Genomic DNA, 12,074 nt, shown 5'->3' with positions numbered 1-12,074 from the left:
CTATATATGAAACCTAGAAGTTGGATTTTGAATTCCTACTTCTTAACAAGAGGAATTAGACACAATGAAAGATGGAATTCTTGTATATTGTGAACTTTGGGATGCGATTAGATAAGAGTTGGAGCATATGTTGTTCTATAAAGAGCAACTAAGGTGCTTGATAAGTCAAGTAATCACTATTAATGAATTCTTCTCTATTTGAGAAAAGTCTTAACTATGCGGAAACTACACAATTACTAAAGCTCTAACAAAAAGTTTTTGTGGTTAACCATTCGATTCAATGTATTTTATCATCTTTATTTGTTTTTAAGGAAGAATGCGATTAGCTTAAAGAGAAGGTGAAAGCGGACATGCCCACTTTCACCTTCTCTTTAAGCTCATCGCATTCTTAAAAACAGATAAAAATGATGAAATACATGACGGAAGAGGTAACCACAAGAGCTTCCAGGTAGCGCTCTACTCATTGCCTTAGTTTCATAATGTTAAGATATTTTTCAAGTATAGAGAATATAGAGGAATTCATTAATGGTGATTACATGACCCATCAAACACATTAGTTCTTCTTCAGAAGCAATGTATGCTCCAACTCTATCTAATCACATCCCAAGGTTCACAATATACAAGAATTCCATCTTTCATTGTGCCTAATTCCTCTTGTTAAGAACTTTGAAGTTCATAAAGCAAATTTCTAGGTTTCATATAGTCTCAACCTTATCGTGTTTCTTAGGTCAAACTGATGTTTTACCTCCAAGAACGAGAAAATTTAAAGGTATGATAAAGAATTTTTATTTTACATAAGGCTTTCTTTATCAGTTCATTAAAGTTGAAATCAATTTGAATAGAAAATTATACATAATCAATATCCATTTCTTGAGTAGCATTCTGACTCTTCTCTGTAGCTGTTGTAACACCACCTTCAGCAGGAGCTTGAGGCTTCCAAAATGGTGTTGGCCAAGATATTTGAGTTGTATCATTATCTTTGCTATGGGAGTCCTCCTTTGATCTGATCTGAGGAGATGCATCTAATGAGTCGACTGGTTTAACAGGCTTGTCCCTCTCAGATGAAGTTCCCTCAACTAAATCAACTCTAAGTGTTGATGAACGGCCTGTAGGAATGGCAGCTGAAGGAAAAGCCTTATCTGGTGGAACAACCGGTTTATAACTTGATGGTAGGAGATCATCCCAGTTCTCCAAAAGCTCCTTGTACACCTTACGAAGAGTAACCTCAGTGAGTCCAGTCACCTTACATATTTCAGCCTGGGTCTTCCGCTTGTCTTCTAGTTGACATGCCAAATATATAGCAGCAGCAGAGATACTAATTGGATTCCTTCGCGTGCAAAAGCATTTATTGATGATTACTTCACCAATGTGAGTTGCCAGCTCCTGATGCAATCGTTACGCAAGATACAGTCCAAAGATGAAGTAAATAAAAAGGAACCTTCAAGTAAACTAAATACTAATTTGATGAACTAGGGTAAACACATTAATGGGACCAACATGACATGACATATCCAGGATCTCAAACAAACCGACTGGGAAAGAGAGCTTTTTTTGGCTATTGATTGCCTTTTTGTTAATGACAATATCCTACACAATTAACCAAGGCAACTGATTAATAACTTTTCAATAAACCGGCTAGGTACCTGAGCAGATTTATTCAGCTGAAGAAGTGTACAAAACCTTGGCATATGGACTGAGATAGAATTACTATTGATAGGTTGACTGAGTTGTAACGCTTCTCCAAGAATCTTTATGTACTTCCCAATTTCCTTCTGAGGTAAATTGGCTGCAACTGATATTTCCTAGTTATCAAATAATTCAAATTAGAGAAGCTCCGAAAATCAGAAAGTACATGAGACTATATTTTTCCTGAAATGCATCTCAGAATACCACACAGATGCAAAAAATTAAGCATCCAATCGAAGAGAAAAAAAACTCAAAAGCAAAAATGTTCAGTTTGACCTACAATTGGAAGAATGTCCGGTTATTTCAAATTAAACATGGTATACAATTAATAACCTCGACAAACACAGATTAGCATGATATAAAAGATACGTTGCTCCAACCTTGAGACCGATCTCTCTCTCTCTCTCTCAATAATTACAATTGACAATAGTTATACACGGCTTCTTGCACAACTCTCTGTCTTCACAATCAATACCAACTCAAAGGCCCATTTCATGATAATGCTTTCTACATTGTTCTTGCTATTTTAAAGCAACGTTTTATTTCGTGGAGCATATGTCATTGACCATTTTATTTGGCTTTCAGTGTAATTATATGGATGGCACGTAGCAAGTACCTATTAGCTGTGGATTACCATATCCCCCCCCCCCCCCCCCCCCCCCCCCCCCCCCCAAAGATTAAAAAAAAAAAGAAAAAAGGTGAGTAGATTTAGTGGTGATGATCAAACTTTCACAGGGTATTATAAGACTCTACTAAAGGAAACTAGGGAAGGGAAGAAGAAAGAAATACAAGAGTTTCACGTCCCTTTTTTGGTTCTAGAAACACGGGGGAAAAGAACACTGGGGGGACGTGGGAGAGGAAGAATAATAGAAAAGAAGTTCCCTTTACGGCCCACCAAACGTTTCCTGCCTTTTCTCTTCTATTTCCCCTCTTTTTAATTTGGTTCTTTTCTCTTCCCTTCCCCGACTTCCCTTTCTTCCATTTCAGATAAGAAAAAAGAAAGGAGAAAGTGAGGGGGAAGTTGGGCGAAGGCAAAAGGATATCAGGATCTGATAAACCCTAAGATGGACTTGAATGAGAAAACCAGAAAAGAAATACTGAAATAGCGAGACCAAATGAGCTTAGGATCAATGTTTCGACTGAAATCAGAAGGTGCTCTGAGAAAACCGAAGTTCTATATCTGTAACTAGCAGCAGTTCCATCACTACTAATTAAAATGTTTCAACAATATCAACGACAAGAGCACCACATCCTGGTACATTAACAAAATGAACCTTCAACCAAGCTGATGACATTAACATTTTCTAAGACCATATAAAGAGACTAAGGTGTATACTCTCAACCAATGTGGGACCCTAACAATGTTCGACAGGGACGAAAATGTTCCCCATGAAATATGTCTTTGTGAAAATTGTTTATCTACAAAAAACAATGTTGAATATCTTATGGTATTTGTTGGGCATAAAGTACCTGACATGTGATGATCACACACTTATAAAAGGAGGAGGATTGGGTATACCAGTACTATCTCGGTGAATCTCTAGCAGTATTCAGGATTGAAACTATGGATTCTATGTTGATTGAAGCAAATGCTTCACAGTATCAATAGTGATATTTGGCAAGAAAAATGATTCCCGCCAATAATGGATGACAGTAGCACTTCCTGAAAAATATTTTTCTGCCATACCAAACAACACATCTATAGTATATACAGAGGAAGTTACCCATTGTTTTTGGACCCCATATTCCTTTACAAAGATGTTCTTCGCTTTAAAAAAATTTAATCAAGAGTTCAATCAGATGCCAATTAGCTGAATTAGTATATAGACCAAGCAAAGCTTAGAGCTTGATTGGTTTCGTCCCTTTCAAATTCAGCAATCGCATAGTATATAGAGTAGACACAACACACAAAAATCACAAGCACGTTATGCCATCTGTTTACCAATTTAACATACCTGGAGAGTTCTTGGCTCTTGAGCTTCCCTAATAGCATGTACAAGAGCAGCAGTAGCAAGCGCTTCAACACTCCGATTCCTCAAACACGTAGCCGAAGAACAATCCCTGAATAGCTGAAACGCGTGGTCCGATATATCATAATCCAACCTCAGAATAGAAGCCACATCAATAATCTGCAAATAAGCCCGAAGATTCTCCACCACAACGGAAGAAGAAGTAGATGAACTGGACGAAGACGACGTCGTTTCGAGCACCCGCTCCAGCTCCGCTAAGTGTCCGGCAAATGAAATTGAGGATTGCGCAAATACTGGGTAGGGTTCGAGCGACCAAGTAGAAAAAGCGGTGATGAAACCGGTGGGTTCAAAAGGGTCATCGTCGTCGTGAGTGGCGGAGATGGGAAGAGTAGGGAGGTCGGAAGTGGCGAGACAAAGAGGGGAATCTTGTGCACGAGTATGAAAAAGATGGTGGGATTGAGTTAATCGCTCCTCCACTACACGGCCGCAGGATGTGCATTCGGTAATTGGTCGGCCGCTGGTGCTGGTGGCGCACCGCGCTTGCTCCGCCGAACAGTACGGACACCGCATTTTTTCCGATTTCAATTAGCAAAGCGAGGGGGCTAGAGTGCAATAATTTACTATTTGGAGTAGGTTGCTCATAAGTATGAACTTAATCAGCTCCAGTTAACACTTGCAATTGAAAATACAGGCAGAACTAACATATGCCATGAAACTAAAAAAAAAAAAAAAAAACTTGCCTGTCTCAGTGTATCATTTCTTTTTTTAAGATAAAATTTTACTTTTATCTTTATTGGTCCCATTTAATTAAAAAAAAATATTAATATATTTTTGATAAAGAATAATTTGATAAATATTAGCAAATTTTTCTTATTTCTTAAACTCCATTCCAGATCAAATGACGATACATAAAATTAGACGAAGACAATATTAAAATATGTCATATTTTTAAAGTGGTATCATAATATGCTTAACTATCTTAAAAAAAAAGTTATATGCATTATTCTTAACGAAAATGAGCAAACGAAGTTAAGTTTCAGAAAATTTATATATAACTCATTATACATTCTTTTTAACATAACTCTCTTAAAAAGAAAGTTACGTAAGAAAAGTTACATAACTCTATTAAAAAAAGAGTTATGCGTCATTTCTTTTTACATAACTCACTTTTTCATTTCTTTTTACATAACTCACTTTAAAAAGTGAGTTATGTAATAGAAGTCACAACTGTTTTAGAGAGTTATGTATTTTTTTCTACATAACTAACTACGTGAGTTGTGCTTTTTTTTATGTGACTTACTCAAAAAGTGAGTTATATAATAAAAGTTATAAAACTTGTTTTTTTTTCTCTATGTAAATAAAAGGGAGAATACTCACAAAAATATCTGAATTTTGATCGGATTACCAGTTGAGCATATTGAACTTTACGGGGGTCCTATTGCCCCCGAACTTTTTTTTTCGTATTTTAATGGCATATATCTGTCACTTAACCCATTGCGTGTTAGTTATGCACATTGAGCGCATGAAAAGTGTTAAAAACGTTATAAACTCTTTTTTTTTGGCCAAACAATCCCTTAATTTTATCATTATTAAAAGTTTTATCTTTTTTATTTATTTTTTCATTTTTTTTCTTCTCTCTTCTCTCTTCTCTCTTCTCTCTTCTCTTCTCTTCTTTCTTTTCTTCAACAATGGTTGCTCCATTACTGAATTGAAATTAAATTCTTGAAGATTCCGTTTCAGTTCCCATTCTAAAAGATTAATGGAATTCGCTAATTAAAACTCAATGAAAGATTCGGAAGATTCAAACTCGGAAATTCGCTCATTGAATCTTCCGAGTCCCATTAATGGAAATTGAATCTTCCGAGTTTCATTAACGAAAGATTGAATAGCTTCATACATGTACAGTCTGTATTTTTGTCTTCATATATGAAATTAAAATTTTCAAATCTTCCGAATTTCATTAATGAAAATTAAATCTTCTATTGAGTTTTCAATTGGCGAGTTTCATTCAATTAGCGAGTTTCATTGAATCTTCCATTAATGAAACTAACTAATTGAATCTTCCGAGTTTCAATGAAAAATTAATGGAAGATTCCATTCAATTATTTGAAAAAACTTTGGAATATTTGAAATTGACTTTGGAATAAGAATAGACTTGGAATTTGAAATTGACTCAATGAAATCATTTGGAATATTTAATATGGTTGTAATGGTGAAAAAATATTGAAAAATGATAAAATGGAGAAGAAACAGCGCGTGTGCCACACTTTCCACCGTAAAAATTGGGTATAACGTTTTGGGGGATTAATTCCTCTTTAAAAACGTACGGGGAAATTAATTCCAATTAAAAAGTATAGGGGGTAATATGACCCCCGCAAAGTTCAATATGCTCCACTGAAAGTTTGGTTAATGTTCTGATATTTTCGTGGGTATTATCCCTAAATATAATAAAAATTATATAATTCACTTTATAAGAACTTACATATCATGTGAACAATTAATTTATCTTTTAAAGTTTTATTTTTTTAGAAAGAAAGCTAACTATTACGAAACGGAGAGAGCAAAACTCACTGATTATGTGAGTTATTCAAATATAAAATAAGTTAAAAAAATGAGTTATCCATTGAATATAGCTCTTAAAATATGTGTGATAAGTGCATAACTTTATTAGTGATATGAAATATGAACATGGTGCGAAAAATATATGAGTTATGCAAAAAATTGACATGTTCATAAAAAATGTTTGTCAGTCATAAAAAGTACCATTAGAAAAAATATAAAATTCACAAAAAATGAGTTATCCTTCTTATTTCTATAAAACACACACACACACTCTCTCTCTCTCTCTCTCTCACACACACACACACACACATATATATATATATAATTCCTGTCACGCGGAGTTAAGCCCCTAAAAATGTGAGTATAACTCATTTTTCTGTGAATTTTACATTTTTTCTAATGGTACTTTTTATGACTGACAAACGTTTTTTATGAACATGTCAACTTTTTGCATAACTCATATATCTATAATCCATAATATATTAAAAGTGTGAAGACCCAAAAGTGATTTGAACTTTTTGCCCTTCATTCAAAAAATCGTGCAATAGACAAAAACGTCTTTTTTACATTTTAAAAAAAAATTAAAACTTAAAAATTCATTAAAATTTAGTTCTTAAACCTTTCCTTATTAGAATTATATAGTTAAAATTTAGGAATTTTAAATCAATTAAAAGTTGTTTCTTAACAAATCTTTAAAAACTTTAATTAATTGGTGAGTACTATTTTGGCTTTTTTTTTTCTTCATGTATGAATCTTTTTTGCTAAAAGTTTTGTTCCCAATTTATTTTAGGTATAACTTCTTTTGGTTTGGTTATTTAATTTAAGTAAGAATTCATAGTATTTAACACTCCTAAATCACTTAGCATTTTACCTTGTATAAAAAAAAAAAATCTACAATCTATTTAATTAATATATTTTGGATCAAATTTAAAGAAACATAGCTCTACTTCTATTTTTTTTCTCCTTATTTCGTTATTAATTCAAATTGTCTTTTTCTTTTTCTTTTTTAGCTAAAATTTAGGAATTTTAAATCAATTAAAAATTGTATCTTAAATAAATCTTTTAAAAATTTAATTAATTGGTGAGTACTATTTTGCCATTTTTTTCTCTTCACGTAACAATCCTTTTGGCTAAATGTTTTGTTCCCAATTTATTTTAGTTATAACTTCTATTGATTTGGTTATTTAATTTAAGTAAGAATTCATAATATTTAACACTTCTAAATTACTTAGAATTTTACCTTAAATAAAAAAAACTACAATTCTATTTAATTAATATATTTTGGATCAAATTTACAAGAAACAAAGCTCTACTTTTATTTTTTCTTCCTTATTTGTTATTAATTCAAGTTGTCTTTTCCTTTTTGTGCGTGTGTAGTCCTCATTAATTATCATCTTCTCCGTCTTTCTTTATTTGTTTTTATTTAATAACTTTAAAGATTATATTATATAAATTATGATTAAATCATCCACAAGTGACAATAAAATTTTCTCTTTTGATAATTTTTCGTGTTTCTCTTTCAATAGGAAATTTCTAATCAAAAATTGAAAGAAATAAGCATGTCGCCACCGAGTAAAGTGATCAAAAATCTCAAAGATTTATCTCTTTTCTTTTTTCTTCCTTTATTTAATTGTGACATTGTTTTGATTATGTTATTTAACTATTTCGTTGGTATTATACTTGAATTATTAATTAAACTTATTAGTTGAGTTCTAAATATAAGTGTTGAATTTTGATATGCATAACTTTTGTTTGGATGGTGAACATATAAATTTAGGATTGTAGCAGAGTCTTTCAATTTTGGGCTTACTAATTAAGTTTGAAGGCGTATCAAGTACATTATTCGTTGTAAATTGAGTTAATCTATCTACCTACTATAATAAAATCCTAAATATAAATATTAATTGACAAAAATATTTTTCGAGGAATCTTCCCAACATATTGAATATCATACATCAGTTAATGAAGTTGAGAAATTAATTGGGCTGAACAGATTAGTTGAGGAATCTCCTGAAGAAGCTAACAAACCTAAAGAATTCAAACAAAATAATAATTGTGTTGATATGAAAATAAAGAAGTTGAAAAGAGAGATTGAGAGGATTAGAGAAAGAGTTAAGAGTTAAGGAGAATGGCTTGAGGGAGGACTCAAGAGAATATACTATTCTTTGTAAATTTTATTGTGTTTAAATTAAGATACTTGCTTCTCGGTTGACTAATTTCTACTTTTTAATAGAATTGAATAATAGTTGAAAGCAGCCGTAATGTGAAGATGCTAACAAACAAAAAATGAAATACACATTTTAAAAAATCATCATGCCTTTTATATCTTGAATGGTTTTATAAAATTGAATTCATTAAACTAAGGTACACGCGCGGGGCGTGTACACCTAAACTAGTATATATATATATATATAATTATAAATATGTGAGTTTTATAGAAATAAGAAGGATAACTCATTTTTTTTGTGAATTTTACTTTTTTTCTAATGGTACTTTTATGACTGACAAACGTTTTTGATGAACATGTCAACATTTTGCATAACTCATATATTTTTCGCACCATATTCATATTTCATATCACTAATAAAGTTATGCACTTATCACACATATTTTAAGAGCTATATTCAAGGGATAACTCATTTTTTTAACTTATTTTATATTTGAATAACTCACATAATCAATGAGTTTTGCTCTCTCCGTTTCGTAATAGTTAGCTTTCTTTCAAAAAATAAAATTTTAAAAGATAAATTAATTGTTCACATAATATGTAAGTTTTTATAAAGTGAGTTATATAATTTTTATTATATTTACGTAGAGAAAAAAAAATAAATTGTGTAACTTTTATTATATAACTCACTTTTTAAGTAAGTCGTGTAGAAAAAATGTATAACTCACCTAGTGAGTCATGTAGAAAAAAAATGCATAATTCTCTTTTGAATAGAGTTGTGTGACTTCTATTACATAACTCACTTTTTAAGTGAGTTATGTAAAAAAAAAAATGCATAACTCTCTTTTTAATAGAGTTATGTAACTTCTCTTACATAACTCTTTTTTTAAGAGAGTTGTGTTAGAAAAAATGCATAACTCACTTATTAAGTGAGTTATGTACATTTTCTGAAACTTAACTCCGTTTGCTCATTTCCGTTAAAAATAATACATATAACTCTCTTTTTAAGAGAATTAGACATATTATGGTATCACTTTTAAAACATGACATATTTTTGTACTTTCTTTAGTTTAATGACATATTTTGGTTCCGATATATTACCACCTTGTGGGTCTAGAAAGGTGTAAGCAGATTATACAACTAACTCAGATGAAGTAGAAACTGTTTTTCATAAATACTCGACTCAAGATAATAATATAACAAATATAAAAATATTAATGCATATAAACTAAAACAACATGCAAAATAAATTAATATAGTATGCAAAATGATTGGGGAAACAATATAACTCCAAGCCAATACTATAAACTATTTATCCGAAATTATAGACCATTCAAACACCACGAACAGAAAACTCCATACGGCAAACAAAATACTCTTTCTTACTGTTATAGTCACACTCCTACCCCTAACCCTCTATTCTAATTCACGTCCTCCACACTTTCCTATAAACGGTCATATTTTTCATAAGCTGTAACTGCTCCATACGATGCCTAATCATCTCCCTCTAATATTTCCTCGATCTACCTCTACCCCGCTTAAAACTATCTATAGCTAGCCTCTTACACCTCTGTACTACTTAGGAGATTTATTAAATATCAAAATATAATAACAATTAATTTACTTATCTTAGAAATATCAAATTGGACCCTAAAAATAAAATATCCGCATAAAACAGTACCAAAATAATATGCACAAAATGAAAAGGAAATATATAAATTGTAGTAAATAAATGTGACTTATAATTCCATAGGATAACACACACTTGAGAAAATACTCATAAATAACTTTATTTATCACTTAACTTCTATTCTATAGATAAATCAATGAGTGTCAGTTTAAAATTAAAAAGGGTCAAAATTATTTTCCCTCCCCAACTTTATCTTAAAAATCAATCATTTCCCTCAACTTTGAATAATAACCATACCCCTTCTTTATTCTAATTAACTTTTTAAAATTTCTATTTTACCCTTTATCATCAAATTTTTTATTCTTTTTTTTTTTAACTTCTTTAAAATCATCATATTTTCATTTTAAAAAAAAATTCACATAACAAAATTCTCATAAAAACATAAATATTATCTTCTAGGAAAAAAAGTAAGAAATACTAATTAAGTATATAAGCTAATGATGATCTTTATGAAGTAAATTAGCATGATAAGAAAATTAATTTTATTAATAATAATCAAAACTATAATATTTATTTTACAAGTGAAAATAATAAGTAGTACCAATTTTATAAACATATTTCAATGCAGAAAATACAAACAATAAATGAAAACGATAAGCCTCTAGTACCACCCTGAACTGTGATCAAAGTTGTTACGACACACTCCAACTTCACAGTGGTCCTACTATTCCCTGAACTCAAATTTAGCGTATTTTTGTTATCTTTTATGCTAATGTGGCACCTTTATTACATAAACTGAAACCCACGTCAAAGGTGTCATGCCATCTAAAATGATTGACAAAAGGTATTACGTTAGCTAAAAAGATTGACAAAAATACGCTAAAATTTAGTTTAAGGGTAATAGGACCCCGTGAAGTTGACGCGTATCGTAGCAAATTTGGTCATAGTTCGGAGGTACTAGATGTTTTTCTCGAATAAAAATAAGGTCAAATTTTAAAGATTATATTTATTTATATAAATTATAAAATATGCAATACTCTATTAATGACAATCATAACTTATTTACTAATATAGACAATAAATAATATCATTTTTTATCACTTGATTCTCATACTAAAAATAGATGTTTTAATTTATCTGCTCAATTTATGAAATCAAGAGAATTGTATTATGTTTTTTTTCTACCATTTAGTGTTAAATAACTATATAAAGTAGCAGTATAGATAAATTTAAAGTTTCAAATTATCATTAATAAATTTAATTTAGTAAAATATACCTCTAAGTAATTTTTTTTTTAAGGATTGTGTTATATCAACAAAAAGTTAATTAATATAAGATGAATTTAGTAAGAGAGTGATAAAAAATGAAAATATACGCACATGCATGTACATACATATGTATATATACACAATTAGGGGTGAGTTGTTTGGAAACAAGTTATTCCAAAATTAGTAATCACAAAATAAGTTGTACTAACATGTATGTGTAATAACTTATCTCATCACTGCGGTATAAATGACGCGACAAATAATTTTGAGATCTAATATATCTAATTAAACGCAGAATAAATAATCATGAACTTTATCTCTGAATTATTATAATTACACCTCACACCAAACGACTCTTTAATACATATAATACTAAAATAATGATCTTAAAAAATAACGTTGAATTTTGTGATAAACTTATAAAAAAACATTAATTTGCTTATAAAATCAATAAACTTAAATAAAATGCTATAAATATTCATGTTAAAAAAATATTCATTACATATAATATAAAAAGATATTATATAAATATATGATTAAATTTATAAGAACAAAATAAATATTGTATGGGATAAATGGGAGATTATGATTATTATTCAATGTTGAGGGGAATTTAATTTTTTAATCAAAGTTGGGGTGAAAATAATTTTACCCAAATAAAAAATCCCATAAACATGCTGACACAATAACACTCTCAATTTTTTTTTTATACTTAAATAATAGTATTAATTTAATGGTGAACATCTGCATCTCATTATTTGTAATCATACCTCAAAAGCACCTTTTGACTT

At 30.3% G+C, this 12,074-nt stretch overlaps 1 protein-coding gene across 1 annotated transcript; it reads right to left on the bottom strand.

Moving 5' to 3' along the window:
- Positions 1 to 762: 762 nt before the first annotated feature.
- Positions 763 to 4,326, bottom strand: LOC107858288 (transcription initiation factor IIB). The gene is given in 3 exon segments (NM_001324744.1): positions 763 to 1,383; positions 1,644 to 1,802; positions 3,642 to 4,326. Coding segments are annotated over 3 exon segments (1,281 nt in total). The 5' UTR covers positions 4,227 to 4,326; the 3' UTR covers positions 763 to 846.
- Between the last annotated feature and the right edge of the window lie 7,748 nt (positions 4,327 to 12,074).

This window comes from Capsicum annuum, chromosome 2 (assembly GCF_002878395.1).
Source record: "Capsicum annuum cultivar UCD-10X-F1 chromosome 2, UCD10Xv1.1, whole genome shotgun sequence".
NCBI classification, from domain to species: Eukaryota; Viridiplantae; Streptophyta; class Magnoliopsida; order Solanales; family Solanaceae; genus Capsicum; species Capsicum annuum.
The sequence above is the reverse complement of the archived record's forward strand: the minus strand, read 5'-3'. Positions and strand labels throughout refer to the sequence as shown.